The sequence below is a fragment of the Pongo pygmaeus genome, chromosome X (genome assembly GCF_028885625.2).
Source record: "Pongo pygmaeus isolate AG05252 chromosome X, NHGRI_mPonPyg2-v2.0_pri, whole genome shotgun sequence".
Lineage (NCBI taxonomy): Eukaryota > Metazoa > Chordata > Mammalia > Primates > Hominidae > Pongo > Pongo pygmaeus.
The window spans coordinates 57,750,524-57,771,844 of NC_072396.2; the positions used below are offsets into that span (position 1 = coordinate 57,750,524).

The 21,321-nt window shown below is 39.7% G+C and overlaps 2 protein-coding genes across 7 annotated transcripts in view; one reads left to right on the plus strand and one right to left on the minus strand.

The window, feature by feature from the left end:
- Positions 1-21,321, plus strand: part of FAAH2 (fatty acid amide hydrolase 2) — a 287,721-nt gene that overhangs the window by 6,704 nt on the left and 259,696 nt on the right. Inside the window, exon 1 of one of the 3 annotated variants that reach the window (XM_054471437.2) lies at positions 2,692-2,854. The exons of 1 other annotated variant lie outside the window; for it this stretch is intronic. The gene's annotated coding sequence lies outside the window, so the exon portion shown is untranslated. Of the gene's footprint in view, positions 1-2,691; positions 2,855-21,321 lie in introns of those variants that run through there. One more of the 3 variants, XM_063660661.1, reaches the window with a different exon arrangement.
- On the minus strand, positions 11,190-12,782 carry LOC129024406 (spindlin-2-like). 4 transcript variants are annotated; one of them, XM_054471448.2, is made up of 3 exons: positions 12,688-12,782; positions 11,855-12,081; positions 11,190-11,551 (listed from the first exon to the last, which is right to left on the minus strand). In XM_054471448.2, the coding sequence occupies exons 2-3, from the start codon at positions 12,077-12,079 to the stop codon at positions 11,303-11,305; spliced, it is 474 nt and encodes a 157-aa protein (XP_054327423.1). In that variant the 5' UTR covers positions 12,080-12,081; positions 12,688-12,782; the 3' UTR covers positions 11,190-11,302. The 4 variants fall into 4 exon arrangements, with proteins under 4 accessions (XP_054327423.1, XP_054327422.1, XP_063516737.1 ...); XM_054471447.2 differs by having other exon boundaries at positions 11,190-12,081; XM_063660667.1 differs by having other exon boundaries at positions 11,190-12,081; positions 12,693-12,778.

Genomic DNA, 21,321 nt, shown 5'->3' on the forward strand with positions numbered 1-21,321 from the left:
GGGCAGAGGCGCTCCTCACTTCCTCCCAGACGGGGTGGCAGCCGGGCAGAGGCGCTCCTCACCTCCCAGACGATGGGCGGCCGGGCAGAGGCGCTCCTCACTTCCCAGATAGGGCGGCCGGGCAGAGGGGCTCCTCATATCCCAGACGATGGGCGGCCAGGCAGAGACGCTCCTCACTTCCTAGACGGGGTGGCGGCGGGGCAGAGGCTGTAATCTTAGCACTTTAAGAGGCCAAGGCAGGAGGCTGGTAGGTGGAGGTTGCAGAGAGCCGAGATCACACCACTGCACTCCAGCCTGAGCACCATTGAGCGTTGAGTTAGCGAGACTCCGTCTGCAATCCCAGCACCTCGGGAGGCTGAGGCGGGCAGATCACTAGAGGCCAGGAGCTGGAGACCAGCCCGGTCAACACGGCGAAACCCCGTCTCCACCAAAAATACAAAAACCATTCAGGCGTGGCGGCGCGCGCCTGCAATCCCAGGCACTCGGCAGGCCGAGGCAGGAGAATCACAGGAGCCCGAGGCAGGGAGGTTGCAGCGAGCCGAGATCACGGCAGTACAGTCCAGCTTCGATAACAGAGGGAGACCGAAAAAAGGGGAGACGGAGAGGGAGAGGGAGAGGGAGAGGGAGAGGGAGAGGGAGAGGGAGAGGGAGAGGGAGAGGGAGAGGGAGAGGGAGAGGGAGAGGGAGAGGGAGAGGGAGAGCGACAATGGGATTTTCTAGATATACAATCATGTCATCTGCAAACAGGGACAATTTGACTTCCTCTTTTCCTAATTGAATACACTTTATTTCTTTCTCCTTCCTGATTGCCCTGGCCAGAACTTCCAACACTGTGTTGAATAGGAGTGGTGAGAGAGGGCATCCCTGTCTTGTGCCAGTTTTCAACGGGAATGCTTCCAGTTTTCGCCCATTCAGTATGATATTGGCTGTGGGTTTGTCATAAATAGCTCTTATTATTTTGAGACACGTCCCATCAATACCTAATTTATTGAGAGTTTTTAGCATGAAGGGCTGTTGAATTTTGTGAAAGGCCTTTTCTGCATCTGTTGAGATAATCATGTGGCTTTTGTCTTTGTTTCTGTTTATAAGCTGGATTACGTTTATTGGTTTGCGTGGGTTGAACCAGCCTTGCGTCCCAGGGATGAAGCTCAGTGAGGGCTTTTTTTAAAGCTATGGCTAACTGTTACGCCTAGGATTTCAACCCCGGAATTTCAATGAAAAGTAAGGGGTTGGGGGGTTACCAAGGTTCTGAACTCCAGGTTCTGTATTCGTAGATTTAACAAGCAGTCTCAAGTTCTGCTGAGCATCTAAGTCTTTCAGTGGTTCTCTCTAGAATGGGTAAACTTTCCCAGTAGAAAAACGTCCACCAAATGCCCTGTTTGCCTCTTGGACCTGTTCTCCTCCTATCTGAGCTAGGTAATTATTTCGTATTTCTCAGCTTTTAGATGCCATGGAGAGCGGATTTTCTTTTTTACTATATTTGTTCAGATTTACTTAATTTGTTCAGATTTTAGGGAAAGTTGTTTTGAATTGTTTAGTCTCCTGTTACTGAAATCTGAAACCCTATTTTTTATTATAAAATACATGTGTTCATCATTAGGTTGTATAGATTAAATAGGTACAGCTTTGTGTATGTAAATCATACCTCAGTAGTGGTTTGAAAAAGAAAAAAAATGTGTTTAACTATTTGTAATGACTTCAAACTAAAAAACACCTACATTACCATCAACAGTATACTGTATATGTTGGGGTATATTCATACATTGGAATATCATGCAGTAGTGAGAATGTTCAAGCTACAACTACATGCAAAAACATAAATGAATCTCTGAAATACGTTGAAAAAAGAAGCCAGACAACAAAGGGGCACACATTATTCTGTTCAATTTATTTAAAGTTCAAAAACAATCATTAACTAATCTGTTGTCTAAAAAGTTAAAGTAGCAGTTATTCTTGCAAAGGTATTTTCCAAATAGACAACAATTCATACTCTATCAGTAGTTGGCCAAAGTAAAAATTAGAGAGATCTTTGGACATGTATGTATGGCTGGAAAGGTTTATATAGATGCTGAGCTCCAAAATATATTTAATTGTAATAGAGATCAATTGATACTGCAGCCTAGCATCTTATCACCATTCTTCTGGTAATAGTGCCACAATTTTCCTCTTGGGAACAACATAAGCCTGACTTTTCAGAGTATGGAATTACTGTTACAATGATTAGTTTAGGAATAAGCTTTCAACCTAGTCAGAGCCAATGAGACTCAAACTGCTAGGCATGAGGCAGTTTCCATTGGAGGAGAGCGAACCTGAAAGGATATGAGGATTAAGCTGCTGTATTCATTTTACTATTATCAATAGACTGAGAATGAAGGCACCCCAAAGAAGAGAATGGAGCCAGGCCATGCAAAAAGAGGGAGACTGTCCTAGTGACACATTTTGTACATGTAGGTGGTCATGGCCACTGACTGACTTTTGAATATTCATCTCACTTTAAAAGGTTAGTCTAAGCTAGTCATGGTGATGCCATTCTTCCTGCAAGTGATTGATTTGGCATTGGGCATGTGATCTAATCCTGGTGAATTAAGCATCATAGTATGTCTGCTGGAAGACTTCTAAAAAAAATTTCTTTACTCTTAAGAAAGAGAAACAGGAAATAATGTTCCCTTTTCTTTTTTAGGATGATGCTGTATCTTTATATGACCTTTGTGATATCTGTAATCATCCTGAGGGCAATACTTATGTAATGAAGATGGAAGAAGAGAGAATAGGAATACTCTGTGCACTTTGATCTTATCGTTTAGCTGCTGATCATACCATCCCTGGAGTCCTACTTCTGACTCCAAGTTATGAGGTAACAAATTTCTTTATAGTTAAAGCAATTTGAGTCTGGGTTTTCTGTTACTTGCAGTTGAAGGCATCTTAAATGGCTTAGCGTTCCCAGACTTAAATGATATAGTATCCCTAGACAATACCGTTATACTTTTAAGTTATATGAAACAATACATTCTCAGGCACTCATTCATACAACCTGCTCCCATATCAGGAAATGGGACATTACTTCCAGACTTAAAAAATCCAGTATTCAGTTGCAGATAAGGTATAAGGAGCTATCTAAAAAACAAGCATGAGGTAAAAAGGCATCATTCTAATTTGCACTATGAGAAAAAATATACCAGGATTAGCAAATAACTCCCTAAATAAATGCTCTCAACAAAGTGATGAGCCTCTTATATTTTCCTCATAGGAAGAGGTAGGCTTCTGGACTCCAGTCTCTCCACCTCACATCTATTTTCCATATACTTTAGATTTCTTTGTCTTAAAGAGGTGATCCTGATATTCAATCTTATGAGAATAAAAAATAACATTCTAATCACTTATTTTTTAAATTTCATGCATTAATATTAGTTAAGACCATCTTTCAAAATTACCAAAGATTAATATGGTTTACTGCGATCTTTATGACAATGAAAAGATCTATGATGAATGAAATAGACCTTTCTCTATCTCATTTCCTTTTTCTCCTTGCCACCTCTCAGGATGTCCCAGTGTTCTCACGTTCCACCTTCAATCACACTTAACCAATGTTAAATCCCTGGTATGTATTCTTCCAAACCATTTTCTATGTTATTACAACAATATATAAATATAAACGTAAATATAGGAATTTGGAAGTCCTTTTCACTTTTTAACGTAAGTGGGATCATACTCTTTACATTTGTGTGCAACGACACATCTATATATATTTCTAAAACATCTTCTTTATAATTGTATAATATTTCAAATGATACATAAACACAATGTATTCAAAAGTTCTGGTATTGATAGACATTCAAGATTTTCCCCCAGCTATTTTTGCTATTTCAAACAATGCTGCGATAACAAGCGAATGCAATCCAATTGTGACATTTCTCATTCTATCTATTTTGAGGGTTGATGGTGCCTATTTTGCTGACGAGGTAGGTATCTTTGTCTTTTCTCAATGTTGCCATATTCTTCCTTCTTAACGTTACCTGTGCTGATGTAAAAGAACCTTTCCAGATAAAGAAGACTATCTTTTGTTTAAGAATATATATGTGCTTTGTCTGGCCTTCCCCCAGTATTCATAAATTTTTAGCAATCTTCCAAGAAGTTATTGAATCAAAAAGAAAATTTTAAAAAGTTAACAACAGAGAACTTGAGAAATGATAGCAATGAGGACACAACATATTAAAATGTGCCAGTTACAGCCAGCACTCTATTCAAAGACAAATTTATAGTAATGACTATTTCCCTTAAAAATTAGCTAGAAATTATCATTATAGATAGCCATGGAAACTTAAAGGAAATAATTAAAATATGCAGAGACTGATGAAGTGAAAAAACAGAAAATTAGTAGACTATATAGCAAAACCTATGTCTAAGTTTTGTGAAAAAATAAAACAATAGGAAAGAAAACTGGCAATACAGGAAAAAGGACCAACAAATGCAAAGGGGATTTATAATAGGTTATTTGAAAATATAAAATTGTCATGCAATAATTCACTTACTAAACAAGTATTTATAGAGTGTCTCCTATGTTCCAGACCCTTTCGTAGCACTACAGGACTAAAATGAATTAGATAGACAAGATTCCTGCATTCAAAGTTTATATTCTAGTGGAGTAAGACAGAAAATAAAGAAACAATCTAAAAGACAAGTTCACATAGTGATAAGTACTGCAGAGCAAGAAAAACCAAGGTTATAGGGTAGAAGGAGAGAATCTCTGAACAGGTGATATTTGAGTCAAGACCTGAATATGAGAAGCAACCAGTTATGAAAAGTTATGAAAAGCTCTGGGAGTAAGAAATAACTCTAGCATAAAGACTTTGAAGTGGAAGCAAGCTTCTTGCCTTTGAGAATAGAAAAATGTTAGTATGGCTGTAATATATAGTGAAAACAGAGACCATATTTGAATCAGAAAAGAGTGAGATTAGATAGAGCACTGCTTCTTCATTCTTATTTCATTATTATCCCCTCCCCACTAGATGACTTATAAGGATTTTTTTCTTTTTCCTGATTGTCCCCTCATGAAATTTGAATACCAGTGATGTACTGTATGATCTAGTCAATAAATGCATGTATATCTGTATTTTATACATAATCAACCTGTATGCAGGATTAAGTATCAATAAAATTTGAAGGTAGTAGTTAAATTAAAAATTAGAAAGCTAGCAATATCTAACTTAACTGTATAACTGTATTTGCTAAGTGACTTTTAATGGAATTTATTTACTTACATAAATTATAATGAGTCAAATTATGTATGCAAAGTGGCAATTTATGTAAATACATGATAGTAATGTAATCACATTTAAAAAATTATTCACAACATTTTTCTAGCAAAGGTGAAACAATGGAAAACATTAAATTAATTTCTTCAAAGTTATTTTTGTGAATTTAACTTTTTACTTTTCCTTCATATGACAAAATCAGTTGTAACTAGCAGCTAGATATTCATACATTATCATTTTTTCTTTTTAGTACCTGACATAAATAATGATGGTTTAAATAACTTCTGTAAAGTTAAGTATTAACTATTTTTATTTAATTCTCAAAGCCCAAGTCACACACAAGACACTGAGGATCAAACATAGTCAGTCAGTGGCAGCCAGTAGGTACACAAAGGCCACTTCTTGACATATGACTTCAAGAATGAGCAGTAGATTGAAAAGTCCTACAATCAAAGTCATCTATTTGCTGTGATTTTGTAGTGCTTGTCTTGCATACATTTCATGTATCTTCCATGAGCTCAATGGCAATGCTTCTGTGATATCTAAGAAAACAAGAGTAATTAAGTTCTAAAGTGTAAGATTTTGTCAAATACAGTTGAGCTTTGGAGGACACAAATCATTGTAAAACTTCGTATCTTTCCACCTCTCACACCAACAATCATATTTCCCCCTTTTGGGGGCAATATCATCCTGTTTGAGAATGCATGATCTAGTGCATGCAGAATAAGGCATGAAGATTGTTTTGTATATCATCCGCAATAAGAAGCCTTTGGAGCATTCTAAGCAGGAGGGTGGCATAATCTGGTTTACATTTTTAAAAGATAGTTTGGGCTATTATATGGAGAGTTGAAGGGCAGGTGAGAAGATTTTAGTTTCCAACAGTGAAATTTATCGAACTTAAGGCCTTATCTTCTTTTTTAAAATCCTTTAGTTACTGAGACAGCACCCCTCTCCTTCCATGTTGCCAAAGCATCAGGTTATGTGCTTACTACTGTTGTTTGCAGTTCTCTCTTAATTGTTGGTCCCTGTGGACTTCCCTCACACTATTTAAAGCTCAGCTATACATTTAAAAGGAGGTCTGTCATATTTTATTCAACATTTTAAAGTTTAGTGATTTTTAGTGAAAGAGTTTTCATATGCCCACTGTTTAGTGTCTTTTAAACTAGTGGTTTTACTTAGCCACTCCTGTGGTCAATCGGTGGTATAGTTTACTTCCTTCAAGACAGAGGCAAGAAGATTTTAGGGGAGTCAGTGGAATCATGCTCTCACTTTGTGGGGCCCCTATTACTTACTTAAACAAGCGAGCTTAGCAGCTCATAGTTTATCTCAGATGCCTCCAAAATTGATTTTTAAAAGGACATTAAAGCCACACTGAAAATATCTAACCTCTAACTACAATACATTGCAAATTATTCTCAGGTATATTGTACAACATATTAACTGCATAAAATTAAAAAATTCCATTTTGTTTCTATGAAGTACTGTGTATAGCATTTGCCAAATAGCACCCTAATTCCCCTGGCTGCATATCTCTCAAAGACTTTCCTAATTGGTGAGTGTGAGAGGAGTTGGACATGTGAAAAACCGTTTGATTTATCTCTTGGGTCTATTTCTTTTGGACAGAATAGGCACTCTAATTCATTCTCAAACACAGGATAAGCTTTGTGGCCGTACCAGAGATGTCCATAGTTATCCAGTTGTGCTTGTGTTTGGGTGAAATATTAGGAAGTCCTTGAAGCCCCCTATCTAACCATGTCCTCCAGTTCAGCTTTTATTAAATACAAAGAGGATATTTTGACTTCCAATTGTGTCATTATGGTGCTGTTCTCTCAAATGGTTACAAACTTGCAAAGAGTAAAGAAGATTTTTCATTCTTAGTCCTCTGAACCATTAACTGTAACATAACTGTAAAGTTATCTTGAGATGTGGTACAATTTCAATCTGAAAGAGAAAGCAAAAATGTTACAGATATGCTTGAACCAATCATTACTTACCAAAAATAAATATAGGAAATGAGTTATTAGGGTATGTACTGTAATCTCTGAGAGGAAAGAAAAAACTTTTGAATTCTACAGTGTCAACTTCCATCTATGTCCAGTAGTGACCTAAGGAAAAGAATTGGAGGGTTCCGACCATATCTCTTTAACTGTGATGAGTGCACATACCAAGGCTGATTAATTGTGTGAGTGTGATCCCATCACTGATCATTAATATGAAACTCTCTTACATTTTAACTCATGTATCCTCAGGACCAATAATATCACATGGGCTTGGGGAACGGGAAATGGGACGTGATATACGTAATGAATTTTGAACAAACCTACTGAAGTATAAACATCTGTCCTTTATCCAAACAGAATACAGGTTTAAGCCCTGTCTGAATATTAAGAACTTTTGAACAGCCGTACATTAAATTTTTCACTAACGGTTTTAAATCAGTGACAAACTCACTTTGGGGTACCTGTTGGCCCATTGCCAAAATAACATATCAGTGATTTCTGATATAATGGCTATGAGAGTTATCCAGAGCGGAGAGGCTGATAACAACCATTCATCAGTGAATTTCTGGGTCAGTTTCTCATTTTCTAGAGATCACTTCATTAGTATTCTATACCCAATCTAGGCACTGAGTGTAGAGCCCAAATCTGTCATCTATGGTTTTCACTGGGAATTGTTTTCTCTTAAGAAGTCTTCAAAAGAAGACCAGAAAACGTGGTATAGTCCTTGACACATATTTATCTTCCACTGCACAGCGTTATCAAATAGGAAAACATGCAGGGTGTACCTGAAAACAGCCAGATCCAACTAATTTTCACCACGTCTACTACCACCAGGATGGTGAAATCCACCATTATCTGTTACTTACATAATTGGAATAGCCTACTAATTATTCTCCCTTTATTCATCATATACGAATAAAAACTATTCTCCAGGTTGTCAGAGTGATCCTGTAAAACTAAGACAAACCTTGTCTCCCCTCCACTATTAATACATGGATGGCTTTCCATCACATACAGTGTAAAAGCCAAATTGCATTTTGAAACCTACAGGGCTATAAGCTGTCTGCCTCTCCCTCATCCCTGTTACCTCTCTGAAACCACCTTTTGCTTTTCTCTGCCTTGCTCACTCAGCTCCAGACATGATAACATCCTCCTTGCTCCTCAAACATGCCAGGCCTAAACCTGTCTTGGGGCCTCAGCACGTGCTGTCCCTCCATCTGGAATGCTCCTTCCCCAGACAGCTACAGGGTCAGTTCTCCCATTGCCTTCAGGGGAGATTCAAAAGCCAAGTTCTCAGTGAGGCCTTCCCTGGACACCTTATCTATCTAGTTTCAGCCTCCCTCCTGAAATTTTCTATCCCAATTTCTTGCTTTATGTTTTTCTATTTAACACTAGACACTATGAAAACACATTATAATTGCTTATTTATTTTGGTTACTGTCTGTCCCCCACACTAAAATGAAAGCTCCATGAGGATAAGAATTTTAGTTTGCTTTTTTTGTTCATTATTACATCATCAGTATCTGTGTCTAGAAGAGTGCCTGGCAGAGAGCCCACCTGAAGTAAGTATTTGTGGGGTAAAGATAAAACAAGTAAATTAAAAAGCAAATGGGATCAAAGCAAGTCAAAGGGGCAGTTTTTCCAGGGTTGTAGCCCCAGTTACAAGTGCAACACTTCCAGGGAACGACTGTGCGTTTTATTAGAGTGAAGCAGGCCAGCTGGGGGTGTGGCCAACTGGAGAGGGTATTCGGAGTCTAAACTGGACTGAGACCTACCTAAGGCCCAGCTGCATGTATCCTTTCTGGAATGAGGGCCCTAATCCTCACGTTTTTTTTGTTGTTGTTGTTGTCGTTCTGTTTCAATTTCAGGAGATGCCAGAGACATAAATTTTCATTGTGTGAAATCTATCAAATGTCTAAAGTACCTAATTAAAAATAGAAAATAATGAAAACACAAAGATGAAACAAAACCTGGCAGCTGTCTGAGATTGGTCCCTGGGCAGCCAGCTGGTATTTGTTGGACTGAATTGTGTGATGTATACAAGAAAACTAATCCCTGCTATGGTGAAGTAGGCTTGCCTTGTGTAATTCTTGAGGCAGTCGGCCTCAGGTCATGTTGGGTGGAGAGAATAAACTCTATTTACCACCTTCTTCGGACTCCTGGCAGCTCCTTGCATCTCCCACTATGCATGGAGGTAGGGTAACCTGGGCAGCAGGGCGTCACCAGCACTCTTTCTTGGGGTCAGAGGTATAATTTAGTGAAGGGTGAAGTTGCAGAAACTAGTGGGCGGGTTTTCAGATGGGCTATAGGAGAAAGACTGGGGAAAGGCAAGGAAGGGAGGAAGAAAAAGACACAGATCTATCTTTGCATCAGACACCATAGTTCTGAGGGACTTTTTGTGGGTTGCTGCTCCCTCTCCCCACCAACCTTGACCCTTTTTTGTGACATTATGCAGCTGAATGAGTTAGTTATACCAAGTCACAACTCCCAGCCCAACTGCCCCATGGCATCTCCCTCACCTGGAAACAAAGAGCTGACCAGAATTCCATCACAAGTCTCTGTGAGCTGGGGTAGATAAGACTGGTTAACAGGTGCCTGTGAGGGGTCTGCAGACACCAGCTTTGTGGGGAAGGTCTAACCAGAATCTGGCTTCTTGGGACAGCAGGTCTCTTTTAGTGGATCGTTGGTCGGAGCCACCTATGGTTTCAGGCAGCTGCTGAAAGAAGCATGGACAGGCAAGTACTCCCCATAACCTAGAGAGAAACACTAGGCTCAGTCCTCTGATGCCCCTTGTCTCTAGATAGAAAACAAACATTCCAGCAGAAGGAATAAGAGTGATAAGACTGCTGTAGCTGAGTTCAGTAAGATTTCATTTTTTCTGGATAAAGGACTTTCCAAATGCAGGATGGCACATCTCTTAAGTTCTGAGAGCCCCACTAACCCATACTCTACCAAGTTTGTTTATCTAGCACAGGACAAATGTGAGGAGGCAGCCCACAGCCCAGCACATGTGGGGCACCATGTTAGCGTGTTTAGGCTGAGCGTTGGGTTTCTGCTGGGCAGGTGTGTCATTAACTCCCTGAAACAGGAAAAGCCTTATGGGCATAAACTTGGCTCCTGATTAACTTGACTGAGTCATTCCTGTCAAAATGCTCTTCTAGGGAACCTCCAATGCATCCGGCATCTTTGACAGTTGCCACTTCCTTTGTGCATAGAGCCAGGAAGAGCAATGTGGACACTGCCAGAAGTCCAACATTTTCCTGGGACTTCTGATCTCTCATGGGCCCCATACCCCACAACTCTTTTCCTGTATTCTCACACCCTCTGTCGGTCTTTCTTCTTTGAATTCCTCCTTCCTCAGTGGCCCTCTTCTATTCCTTCCAACACCCTAACCCACATAGCCTCTTCCTTTGTGTATCCTTTAGCCTCTCCCCAGATCCCTGTCAGGTTGATCCTTCTCCACCTTACTCTGGACCCTCTTCTAAGCTTCTTTGTGTTCCTCTCTACTCAGTTTATTCTATTTTCCTCTAAGCCCCAAGATCTCACTCTCCCTCTGTTAGTCTTCACTCCCTTCCCAGTTGGATGTTTCCTTCTCATAGGTCATCCCCTTCCCCAAGGAGCCCCTCCCTTTCTGGCCCTTTTCCACCTCTTCCTAAGCAGTCACCTCCTCCTCTCTCCCCAAGAGAGTCAATCTCTTGTTCCTTCCCCTGCCCACTCCAGACCAGACCAGCTAAATCCAATGCCATTTTTAAATGACTGGTTATGATTCTAGCTGAACTTTATTCACAACTGAAATTGACAGCTGTTCATTCCTTTCATGCCCCATCTACCAAACACACCCGAACTTTTCAACAAGACAAAGGGCTTACACACAGCATGTCATGTATACACAAATTTGTAATTTTTAGAGCAAAACAACAGTTAATGCTGGCAAAGATGTTGAGTTATCAGGGATCCCATAAGCTTTCAATACACTGAAAGGCAACATTTTTTGCATGTCTACAAATTATACATTTGTTTCCACACATGTGCCAAATTTTACCCTAACAATTAGGACTTTTTCACCAAATCATAGACATAGATATGGAAATCATCATCAAACTTGATGAAATACACAGAGGGTTTGGCTTCCACTTGGTGAATGACCATGCCGATCCTTTTGGAGCCATCTTCTTTGGTGTATTCCACATGCTTACCTATTAGGCCATCAACAACTCCTCCTGGCTCCCTCTCTGTTGGAGGAGACTCACTGGATTCTGGCATGATGCGGAGGTCACCTTCCTTATAATCATCTAGAAGCTGGTACATGTACAAGACAGGATCTTTCTCATAGGTAATATAAAACCAGGCTTTCATGATAGGTGCTTGAGCTAAGACCATCCCCCTCCATTCATCCTTAGAACCATGCTCTCCCTCAAACATGTGTTCCACTGCTTTGCCAATTATGGTATTTGCAAGGTTGGCATCACTAATGTGAGATGATGCCACCCTGTCAGAAAGAGTTTTAAGAGACAAAACCCTTTCATCTCTGTGAAGTTCCAGTCCATAGACACAGTCAATTCCATCATATTTCACCAGATAAAGAGAGGGATTTATAGGCACCTGATCCAGAACGGTTCCTTTCCACTGGGTGATGGGCTCATCTCCTTCCTTCCATCCATGAGAAATTCTGCAGCCCACGATGTTCCTGCGGGGCTGGGATGAAGGTCTGCCTCTCTGCTTCTTTTGGGAGACTTTTTTCTTTGTCATGTTTGCAGACCCAGTGGCCCGTCCTGCAGTTGCCCTGGTTTGTTGCCCTTCGGCTTCCTGTGCGTTGGGGGTCTTCATGCCTGCTGGGGGAGGAGAGAGGATAGACAGACATATCCAGTGTGCCACAAGGCAAACTTTTCCGTATAGCCATGTCTGGATGTACTCTGCGCTAGTGCCTAAGTTTCCCCTAGGAGCCTGGAAGCAATGCTGGAAATCCTGGCTGCATGCCTGCAGTGCTCTGCCTCTTAAGTTCCTTTGGGCTGTGGGGAAGGGCTGGAGTGGTGCAGTAGAGCTGTCTGGGGTTAGGAACTCTGCAGAAGTGCCTGGGCCACCTCCTCCTAGCTCAGAGCCCACTGCCCTCCCGGAACCCCTTGCTGCCACTGGCGTCCACTCCCAATCCCCTTGCAAAGCGGCCTTGACCAGCCCCCACTACCCTCCTGCCCTGAGTGCCCCTGCTGCTGTCCATAACCCCCACTGCCTATCCTAACCACTTCCCTGGTACCTACCTCCCTTGCTTCCTGGCGATCACCTTCAAATCCTTGTCTGGCTCCTATTCCTACCCCCTTTCCCTGTTGTCCACCGCACTGCCCCACCCCACCCTTTCCTGGCGCCCACCTCTACCCCATGTCTCCTGCTGTATTCCTTCCCATCCCCCTCTCCATTCTGGCGCCCACTAATGGCCTTGCCCTGCCTGGCGTCCACCGCCGCGGATCACGGGCCTCACGTGCCCAAATTGGACACCTCGCTGCTGCCTCTGCTGTGAGCCTGTGGCGAAGGAGGGTCAACAGGTGACTGGCTGAGTGAGTGCTTGCAGGAGCGGGGAGGGTAGGATCCATAGATGAGGAGCGTGTGTAGGAGCGCGGCGAGAAAGGCAAAGAGCACTGCAGCGGTGTCCCCAGCGCTTCGCTCGCTGGCCGTCTACCTCCCTGCTGGTGGCGGCCGCCCCTCAGCCACGTTGGGCTGCCACCAGTCCCTGCTGCAGTGGCTGTAGTCTCTGCCCTTTTTCTGCACAAGACTACAGTGTTAGTTTCCTCTTAGTAGTGATGTCTTCCATTCTAAACACAGAGCAGGTCTGCCTTTCTTTTCCTGGGGCCCCTCCTGGGCTCCTCCTTCCCTTTCCACAATTCACAACAGTGGAACCTGTAGGTGGCCTTTTCTCTCTTCCTGTCTCTGCTCACTGGATCCTTCAAGCTCTCTAGCCCCTCCCCTCAGCTCTCTTGCTCCATCTGTTTTCCATCTTTCAGACATTTCTCACATTCTTTGCAAACATACAAATTAACATAGAAATACCATGTGTATACATTTATGGAGACATGAATCCTTTACGACCATATGCAAATGTGTATGTATGTGTATATATATATGTATATATGTATATGTATGTGTATATATGTACATATATGTATATATGTATGTGTATATATGTACATATATGTATATATGTACATATATATATATCTCCAAGCACATGCACATATATAAAATTATGAATTATGTACAGTTCCAGAAATTCCTATCCATAGATTCTTAATTCCAAATACACACCTCTATCCAATCACATAACTCACAGATATAATTCTCTGTATATGCATACACACTCGTGAATACATATATTAAGTGTTTCTCCAAAGCATTTTGTAGGCATATTTTAGATTTGGAGACCTTGCTTTGAAGAAGTATTGGCTTATTTTAAGCTTAGAGAGTTATTTTTGAATGTGATTACAATACTTAACAAACCTTATCTATTTTGCATACAGTGAAGTCATTTTTAATTTTTGTGTGTTTTTTTGTGTGTTTTTTTGTGAGTTACAGTTTTTCACAGTATCCTGTAATTCTGAAAATAATCAACAATATTAGATTGCTATATCAAGTAAGATGTTTTCAGTTACATGTTTTAGGACAACAAACCAAATGGGTGTACAATAAAAACAATATATTGGCTAACATCTGAAAATTTAAATAGGTGTTAGGTTAATCTTAATCTATGGTGGAATAATGTTTTATTATATATATATCACATTTTTAATCCATTTATTTATTGATGGACAGTTAAGTTGATTCCATATCTTGTCTATTGTGATCAGTGCTGCAAATAAATATGTGAGTGCAGATAGCTCGTTGATACGCTGATTTCCTTTCTTTTGGATATATACCCAATAGTGAGATTGCTGGATCTTATGGAATTTGTAGTTTTAGGATTTTGAGGAACTACCACACTGTTTTTCATAATGGCTATGCTAATTTATATCCCCACCAGCAATGTACAAGGATACCCCTTTCTTCACTTCCTTACCAACAGTTTTTATTTTCTGTCTTTTTGATAATAGCCATTTTAACTGGGGTAAGATGATATCTCATTGCTATTTTGATAAACAATTACCTGATGATTAGCGATTTAGAATACTTTTTATATATCTGTTGTCCAATTGTACGTCTTAGTTTGAGAAATGTCTACTCAGCTCTTTTGCCCATTTTTAAATCAGATTATTTGATTTTTTACTATTGGGTTGTTGGAATTTCTTACATATTTTTATTATTAATCCCCTGTCAGTTGAATACTTTGCAAATATTTTCTCTTGTTACCTAGGTTGTCTCTTCATTTTATGATTGTTTCCTTTGCTGTGCAGAAGCTTTTTAGCTGATGTGATTTCACTTGCCCATTTTTCCTTTGGTTGCCTGTGCTTTGAAGTCTTACTCAAGAAATCGTTGCTCAGACCAGTGTCCTGAAGCTTTTTCCCAAAGTTTTATTCTAGTAGCTTCACAATTTCAGGTCTTAGATTTATGTCTTTAATCCATTTTGATTTGAGTGTTGTATATGGTGAGAGATAGATGTGTCTAGTTTCATTCTTCTGTGTATGGATACCCAGTTTTCCCAACAACATTTGTTACAGAGACTGTCCTTTCTATAGTGTGTGTTCTTGGCTCCTTTGTTGAAAATAAGTTGACTATAAATGCATAGATTTATTTATGAGTTCTCTGTTTTGTGGTGTCTATTCATATGCCAGTACCATGCTGTTTTGGTTACCATAAGTTTTTTGTTTTTTTTTTTTTTTTTTTTTTGAGACAGAGTCTTGCTCAGCTGGAGTGCAGTGGCACAATCTTGGCTCACTGAAAGCTCCTCCTCCTGGGTTCACGCCATTCTCCTGCCTCAGCCTCCTGAGTAGCTGGGACCACAGGTGCCCACTACCACGCCCGGCTAATTTTTTTTGTATTTTTAGTAGAGATAGGGTTTCACCATGTTAGCCAGGATGGTCTCGATCTCCTGACCTCGTGATCCGCCCGCCTCGGCCTCTCAAAGTGCTGGGATTACAGGTGTGAGCCACCACGCCCGGCCCCATAGGTTTATAGTATAATTTGAAGTCAGGTAATTTGATGCCCCAGCTTAGTTCTTTTTCTTCAGGATTGCTTTGGCCATTCTGATCCTTTTGTAGCTCCATATGAATTTTAGGACTGTTTATTTTCTGTTTCCATAAAGAATGTCTTTGGTATTTTGACAGAGATTGTGTTTATGTATATGTAGATAACTTGGAGTAGTATGGACATTTTAACAATATTAATTAGTCCAACTCATGAACATGGATATTTTTCTATTTTTGTGTTGTCTTTATTTTTTATCAATGTTTTATAATTTTTATTGAAGACATCTTTCATTTCTTTGGTTTAGTTTATTTCTAGGTATTTTATATTTTGTAGTCATTGTAAAAAGGATTGCTTTCTTGATTTCTTTTTTGCATATTTCACAGTTGGCATTTGTGCTACTGATTTTTGTATGTTGATTTTATAAATAAAATCAGTTTCTTAGTTCCGGTTCGTTTTTGGTGGGGTCTTTAGGTTTTTTCTAAATATAAAATCATATTATCTGCAAATAAAGATAATTTAACTTCTTCCTTCCCAATTTGGGTGCTGTTTCTTTCTCTTACCTAATTGCTCTTGTTAGAATTTCCAGTACTATGTTGAATAAAAGTGGTGAAAGCTGGCTAACACAGTGAAACCCCATCTCTCCAAAAAAAAAAAAAAAAAAAAAAAAAAAAAGAAAAATTAGCCGGGCATGGTGGCAGGTGCCTGTAGTCCCAGCTACTTGGGAGGCTGAGGCAGGAGAATGGCGTGAACCCGGGAGGCGGAGCTTGCAGTGAGCCGAGTTCGTGCCACTGCACTGCATCCAGCCTGGGCGACAGAGCGAGACTCCGTCTCAAAAAAAAAAAAAAAAGTGATGAAAGCACCATGGAATACTACACAGCCACAAAAAAGAATAAAATCGTGCCCTTTTCAGCATCATGGATGCTGCTGAAGGCTATTATCCTATGTGAATGAATGCAGAAACAGATAATGAAATGCTGCATGTTCTCACTTATAAATGGGAGGCAAAAAATGGGTGCATATGGGCATAAAGCTGTAAATAATAGATACTAGGATTTCCAAAAAGAGGGAGGAAGAGAGGAATGATTGAAAAACTACCTATCGAGTACTATGTTAGCTATTTGGGTGATGGGTTCAGTAGAAGCCCAAACCCCAGCATTATGCAGTGTATTTATGTAAAAAGCCCACACATGTACCCCATGAAACTAATTTTTTTGTGTGTGGTAAAAGCAGTCATTTTGTCTTGTTCCAGGTCATAGACAAAAGGCTTTCAGGTTTTTTCCCATTTAATGTGATGCTAGCTGTGTTTGTCATATATGACCTTTATTCTTTTGAGATATGCTCCTTCTATATCCATTTTGTTGAGAGTTTTTTTCATGAAGCGATGTTAAATTTCATTGAATGTTTTTTTGGCATCTATTGAAATGCCCATATGGTTTTGGTACTTTATTCTATTTATGTGATATATCACATTTATTGATTTGTGTATGTTGAACCATCATTGCATCCCTAAGATTAATCCTACTTGATCATGTGAATGATCTTTGAAATTTGCTGTTGGATTCAGTTTGCTAGTATTTTGTTGAGGATTTTTGCATGTATATTTATTGGTAATATTGGCCTATAATTTTCTTTTTTGGGGTGTCTTTGGTTATGGTATCTGAATAAGGCTGGCCTTCCAGAATGAGTTTGGAAGCATTCCCTCCTATTTGATTTTCTGGAATGGTTTGAGTAGGATTTGTATTAGTTCTTCCTTAAATTTTTGGTAGAATTCAGCAGTGCAGCCACAAGATCATGGGCTTTTCATTGATGGGAGATATTTTATTACCATTGCTATCTCATTACCTATTATTGGTCCGTTCAGGTTTTCTATTTCTTTATGGTTCAATCTTGGTAGGTTGTATGTGTCTAGGAATTTACCCATTTCTTCTAGGTTTTTAAATTTATTGGCACTGCTCATAATCATCTGTAATGATTTTTTTTATTTTCTGTGTTATTACTTGTAATGTCTCATTTTTCTTTTTCTTTTTTTTTAATGTTATTTTAAGTTCCAGGATACAACTGCAGAATGTGTAGGTTTGTTACATAGGTATATGTGTGTCATGGTGGTTTGCTGCACCTGTCAACCCATCATCTAGGTTTTAAGTTCCACATGCATTAGCTATTTGTCCTAATGCTCTCCCTCCCCTTGCCCCCCACACCCCGGTCTAATTTTTCATCTGTCATTTTATTTATTTGAGTCTTCTCTTAGTCTAGCTGAAGGTTTGTAGATTTTTGTCATGTTTTCAAAAAGCCAGCTTTTTGTTTAATTGATCTTTTGCATTGTCTTTCAGTTTCAATTTTATTTCTGCTCTGATTTTTATTATTTCTTTCCTTCTACTAATTCAAGGTTTGATTTGTTCTTGATTTTCTACTTCTTTAAGGTGCATTTTTAGGTTGTTTATTTGAAGTTTTTATGCTTTTTTGACTTAGGCATTTATTGCTGCAATCTTTCCCTTTAGTATTGCTTTTGCTGTGTCCTGTAGGTTTTGGTATGTTGTGCTTTCATTTTCATTTGTTTCAAGAAACTTAAAAAATTTCCTTCTTAATTTCTTCCTTGACCCGTTGGTCATTCAGGAACATGTTGTTTAATATTCATGTATTTGTATAGTTTTAAAATTCTGGTTATTTATTTCTATTGTTTTATTCCATTGTAGTTTGAAAAGATACTTGATGTAATTTTAATATTTTAAAAATTTGTTGAGATTTATTCTGTGGCCTAACATATGGTCTGTCTTGGAGAATGTTCCATGTGCTGAGGAGAAGAATGTGTATTCTGCTGCTTTTGGATGAAATGTTTTGTAAGTGTGTAAGAGGTCCTCCAAGTTTATGGTGTAGATTAAGTCTGACATTTCTTTGTTAATTTTTTTGTCTAGATGATCTTTACCATGTTGAAAGTGGGGTGTTATAGTCCACACTTGTTATCGCTTTGGGATCTACCTCTCTCTTTAGTTGTACTAATATTTTTAAATATATCTCTGTGCACTGGTGCTGGGTACATATATATTTATAATTATTATATCCTCTGCTGAATTGACCCTTTTATCATTATATAATGACCTTCTTTGTTTCTTTTTACAGTTTTTGGCTTGACATGTACTTTATCTGATATAAGTATAGTTATTCCTGCTCTTTTTTTGTTTCCATTTGCATAGAATATCTTTTTTCCATTCCTTAATTTTAGGTCTGTTGTATGTCTTTATCAGTAAAATTAGTTTCTTGTACACAGAATCTACTTTGGATCTTATTTTTTGATTCATTCAGCCACTCTAGGTCTTTTGATTAGATCATTTATTCCATTTACTGCCAATATTATTATAGATAGATAAGGACTTACAACTTTCATTGTGTTATTTGCTTCCTGCTTGTTTTCTAAGTCCTTTTTTTTCCTTATTTCTGTCCTTCTTTGTGTATAAGTGATTTTTTCTGGTAGTGTATCTTAATTCCTTGCTTTATATTTTTTGTATATTTGTTACAGGCTTTTGCTTCGTGGATACAAGGAGACTTGCAAGACTATTCTAACAAATTGTTTTAAACTAAAGACAACTTAACTCTGACAATGATGGAGAAAAAAAGAGAAAACTGAAAAAATGCTACACTTTAACTCCATCCCCCCTTATGACTTTTTGTTGTTTCTATATATCTTTTTATATTGTCTGTCTCTTAAAATTGCTTGTATTATTATTATTATTATTATTATTATTATTATTATTGAGATAGGATCTCACTCTATCACCCTAGTTGGAGTACAGTGACATAATCTTGGTTCACTGCAACCTCTGCCCCCCAGGCTCAAGTGATCCTTTTACCTCAGCCTGCTGAGTAGCTAGAACCATAGGAATGCACCACCATGCTAAGCTATTTTTTTGTATTTTTGGTAGACAGGGGGTTTCTCCATGTTGCCTGGGCTGGTCTTGAACTCCTGACCTCAGGTGATTGACCCATCTTGGTTTCCCAAAATGCTGGGATTATAGACATGAACTACCATGCCTAGCCTGTTATTATTTTTGGTAGCTTTGTCTTTTAGTCTTCACAGTAAAGATATAAGTGGTTTATATACAAGTATAGTACTATAATATTCCAAATTTGTCTGTGTGTCTACATTTATCAGTGAGTTTTAGATCTCCAGATGATTTCTTGCCTTTTTGTGTCATTTCCTTTCAGATTGAAGAACGCAGTATTACTTGAAAGACAGGTCTGGTGATGAATTTCATCAGCTTTTCTCTGTGAAAGTCTATCTGTACTTCATGTTTTAAGGATCACTTTGCTGGATATTCTCAAGTTAAAGACAACTTTGCTGGCAGTATTCTCAGCTTTCAGTTTTTTCCTTCTGCACTTTCAACTTTGGTGAATCTGATAATTATGTGTCTTGGAGTTGCTCTTCTCGAGGAGTATCTTTGTGGCATTCTCTGTATTTCCTGAATCTGAATGTTGACCTGCCTTGCTAGATTGGGGAAGTTCTCCTGGATAATATCCTGCAGAGTGTTTTCCAACTTGGTTCCATTCTTCCCATCACTTTCAGGTACACCAATCAGATGTAGATTTGGTCTTTTCACCTAGTCCCATATTTCTTGGAGGCTTTGTTCATTTCTTTTTATTCTTTTTTCTCTAAACTTCCCTTCTCGCTTCATTTCATTCATTTCGTCTTCCATCGCTGATACCCTTTCTTCCAGTTGATCGCATCGGCTCCTGAGGCTTCTGTATTCTTCACGTAGTTCTCGAGCCTTGGCTTTCAGCTCCATCAGCTCCTTTAAGGACTTCTTTGCATTGGTTATTCTAGGTATCTATTTGTCTAATTATTTTTCAAAGTTTTTAACTTCTTTGCCATTAGTTTGAATTACCTCCTGTAGTTCGGAATAGTTTGATTGTCTGAAGTCTTCTTCTTTCAACTCATCAAAGTTATTCTCCGTCCAGCTTTCTTCCATTGCTGGTGAGGAGCTGCATTCCTTTGGAGGAGGAGAGGCACTCTAATTTTTAGAGTTTCCAGTTTTTCTGCTCTGTTTTTTCCCCATCTTTGTGGTTTTATCTACTTTTGGTCTTTGATGATGGTGATGTACAGATGGGTTTTTGGTGTGGATGTCCTTTCTGTTTGTTAGTTTTCTTTGTAACAGACAGGACCCTCAGCTGCAGATCTGTTGGAGTTTGCTAGAGGTCCACTGCAGACCCTGTTTGCCTGGGTATCAGCAGCGGTGGCTGCAGAACAGCAGTGGATGTAGAACAGAGGATATTGGTGATCCGCAAATGTTGGTGCCTGATCGTTCCTCTGGAAGTTTTGTCTCAGAGGTGTACCCGGCCATGTGAGATCTCAGTCTGCCCCTAGTGGGGGGTGACTCCCAGTTAGGCTGCTCGGGGATCAGGGACCCACTTGAGGCAGTCTGCCAGTCCTCAGATCTCCAGCTGCGTGCTGGAAGAACCACTGCTCTCTTCAAAGCTGTCAGACTGGGACATTTAAGTCTGCAGAGGTTACTGCTGTCTTTTTGTTTGTCTGTGCCCTGTCCCTAGAGGTGAAGCCTAGAGAGACAGGCAGGCCTCCTTGATCTGTGGTGGGCTCCACCCTGTTCGAGCTTCCAGGCTGCTTTGTTCACCTAATCAAGCCTGGGCAATGGCAGGCGCCCCTCCCCCAGCCTTGCTGCCGTCTTGCAGTTTGATCTCAGACTGCTGTGCTAGCAATCAGCAAGCCTCCATGGGCATAGGACCCTTCAAGCCAGGTGCGGGATATAATCTCCTGGTGTGCCGTTTTTTAAGCCCATTGGAAAAGCACAGTATTAGGGTGGAAGTGACCTGATTTTCCAGGTGCCATCTGTCACCCCTTTCTTTGACTAGGAAAGGGAACTCCCTGACCCCTTGCACTTCCCAAGTGAGGCAATGCCTCGCCCTGCTTCGGCTTGAGCCGGGTGCGCTGCACCCACTGTCCTGCACCCACT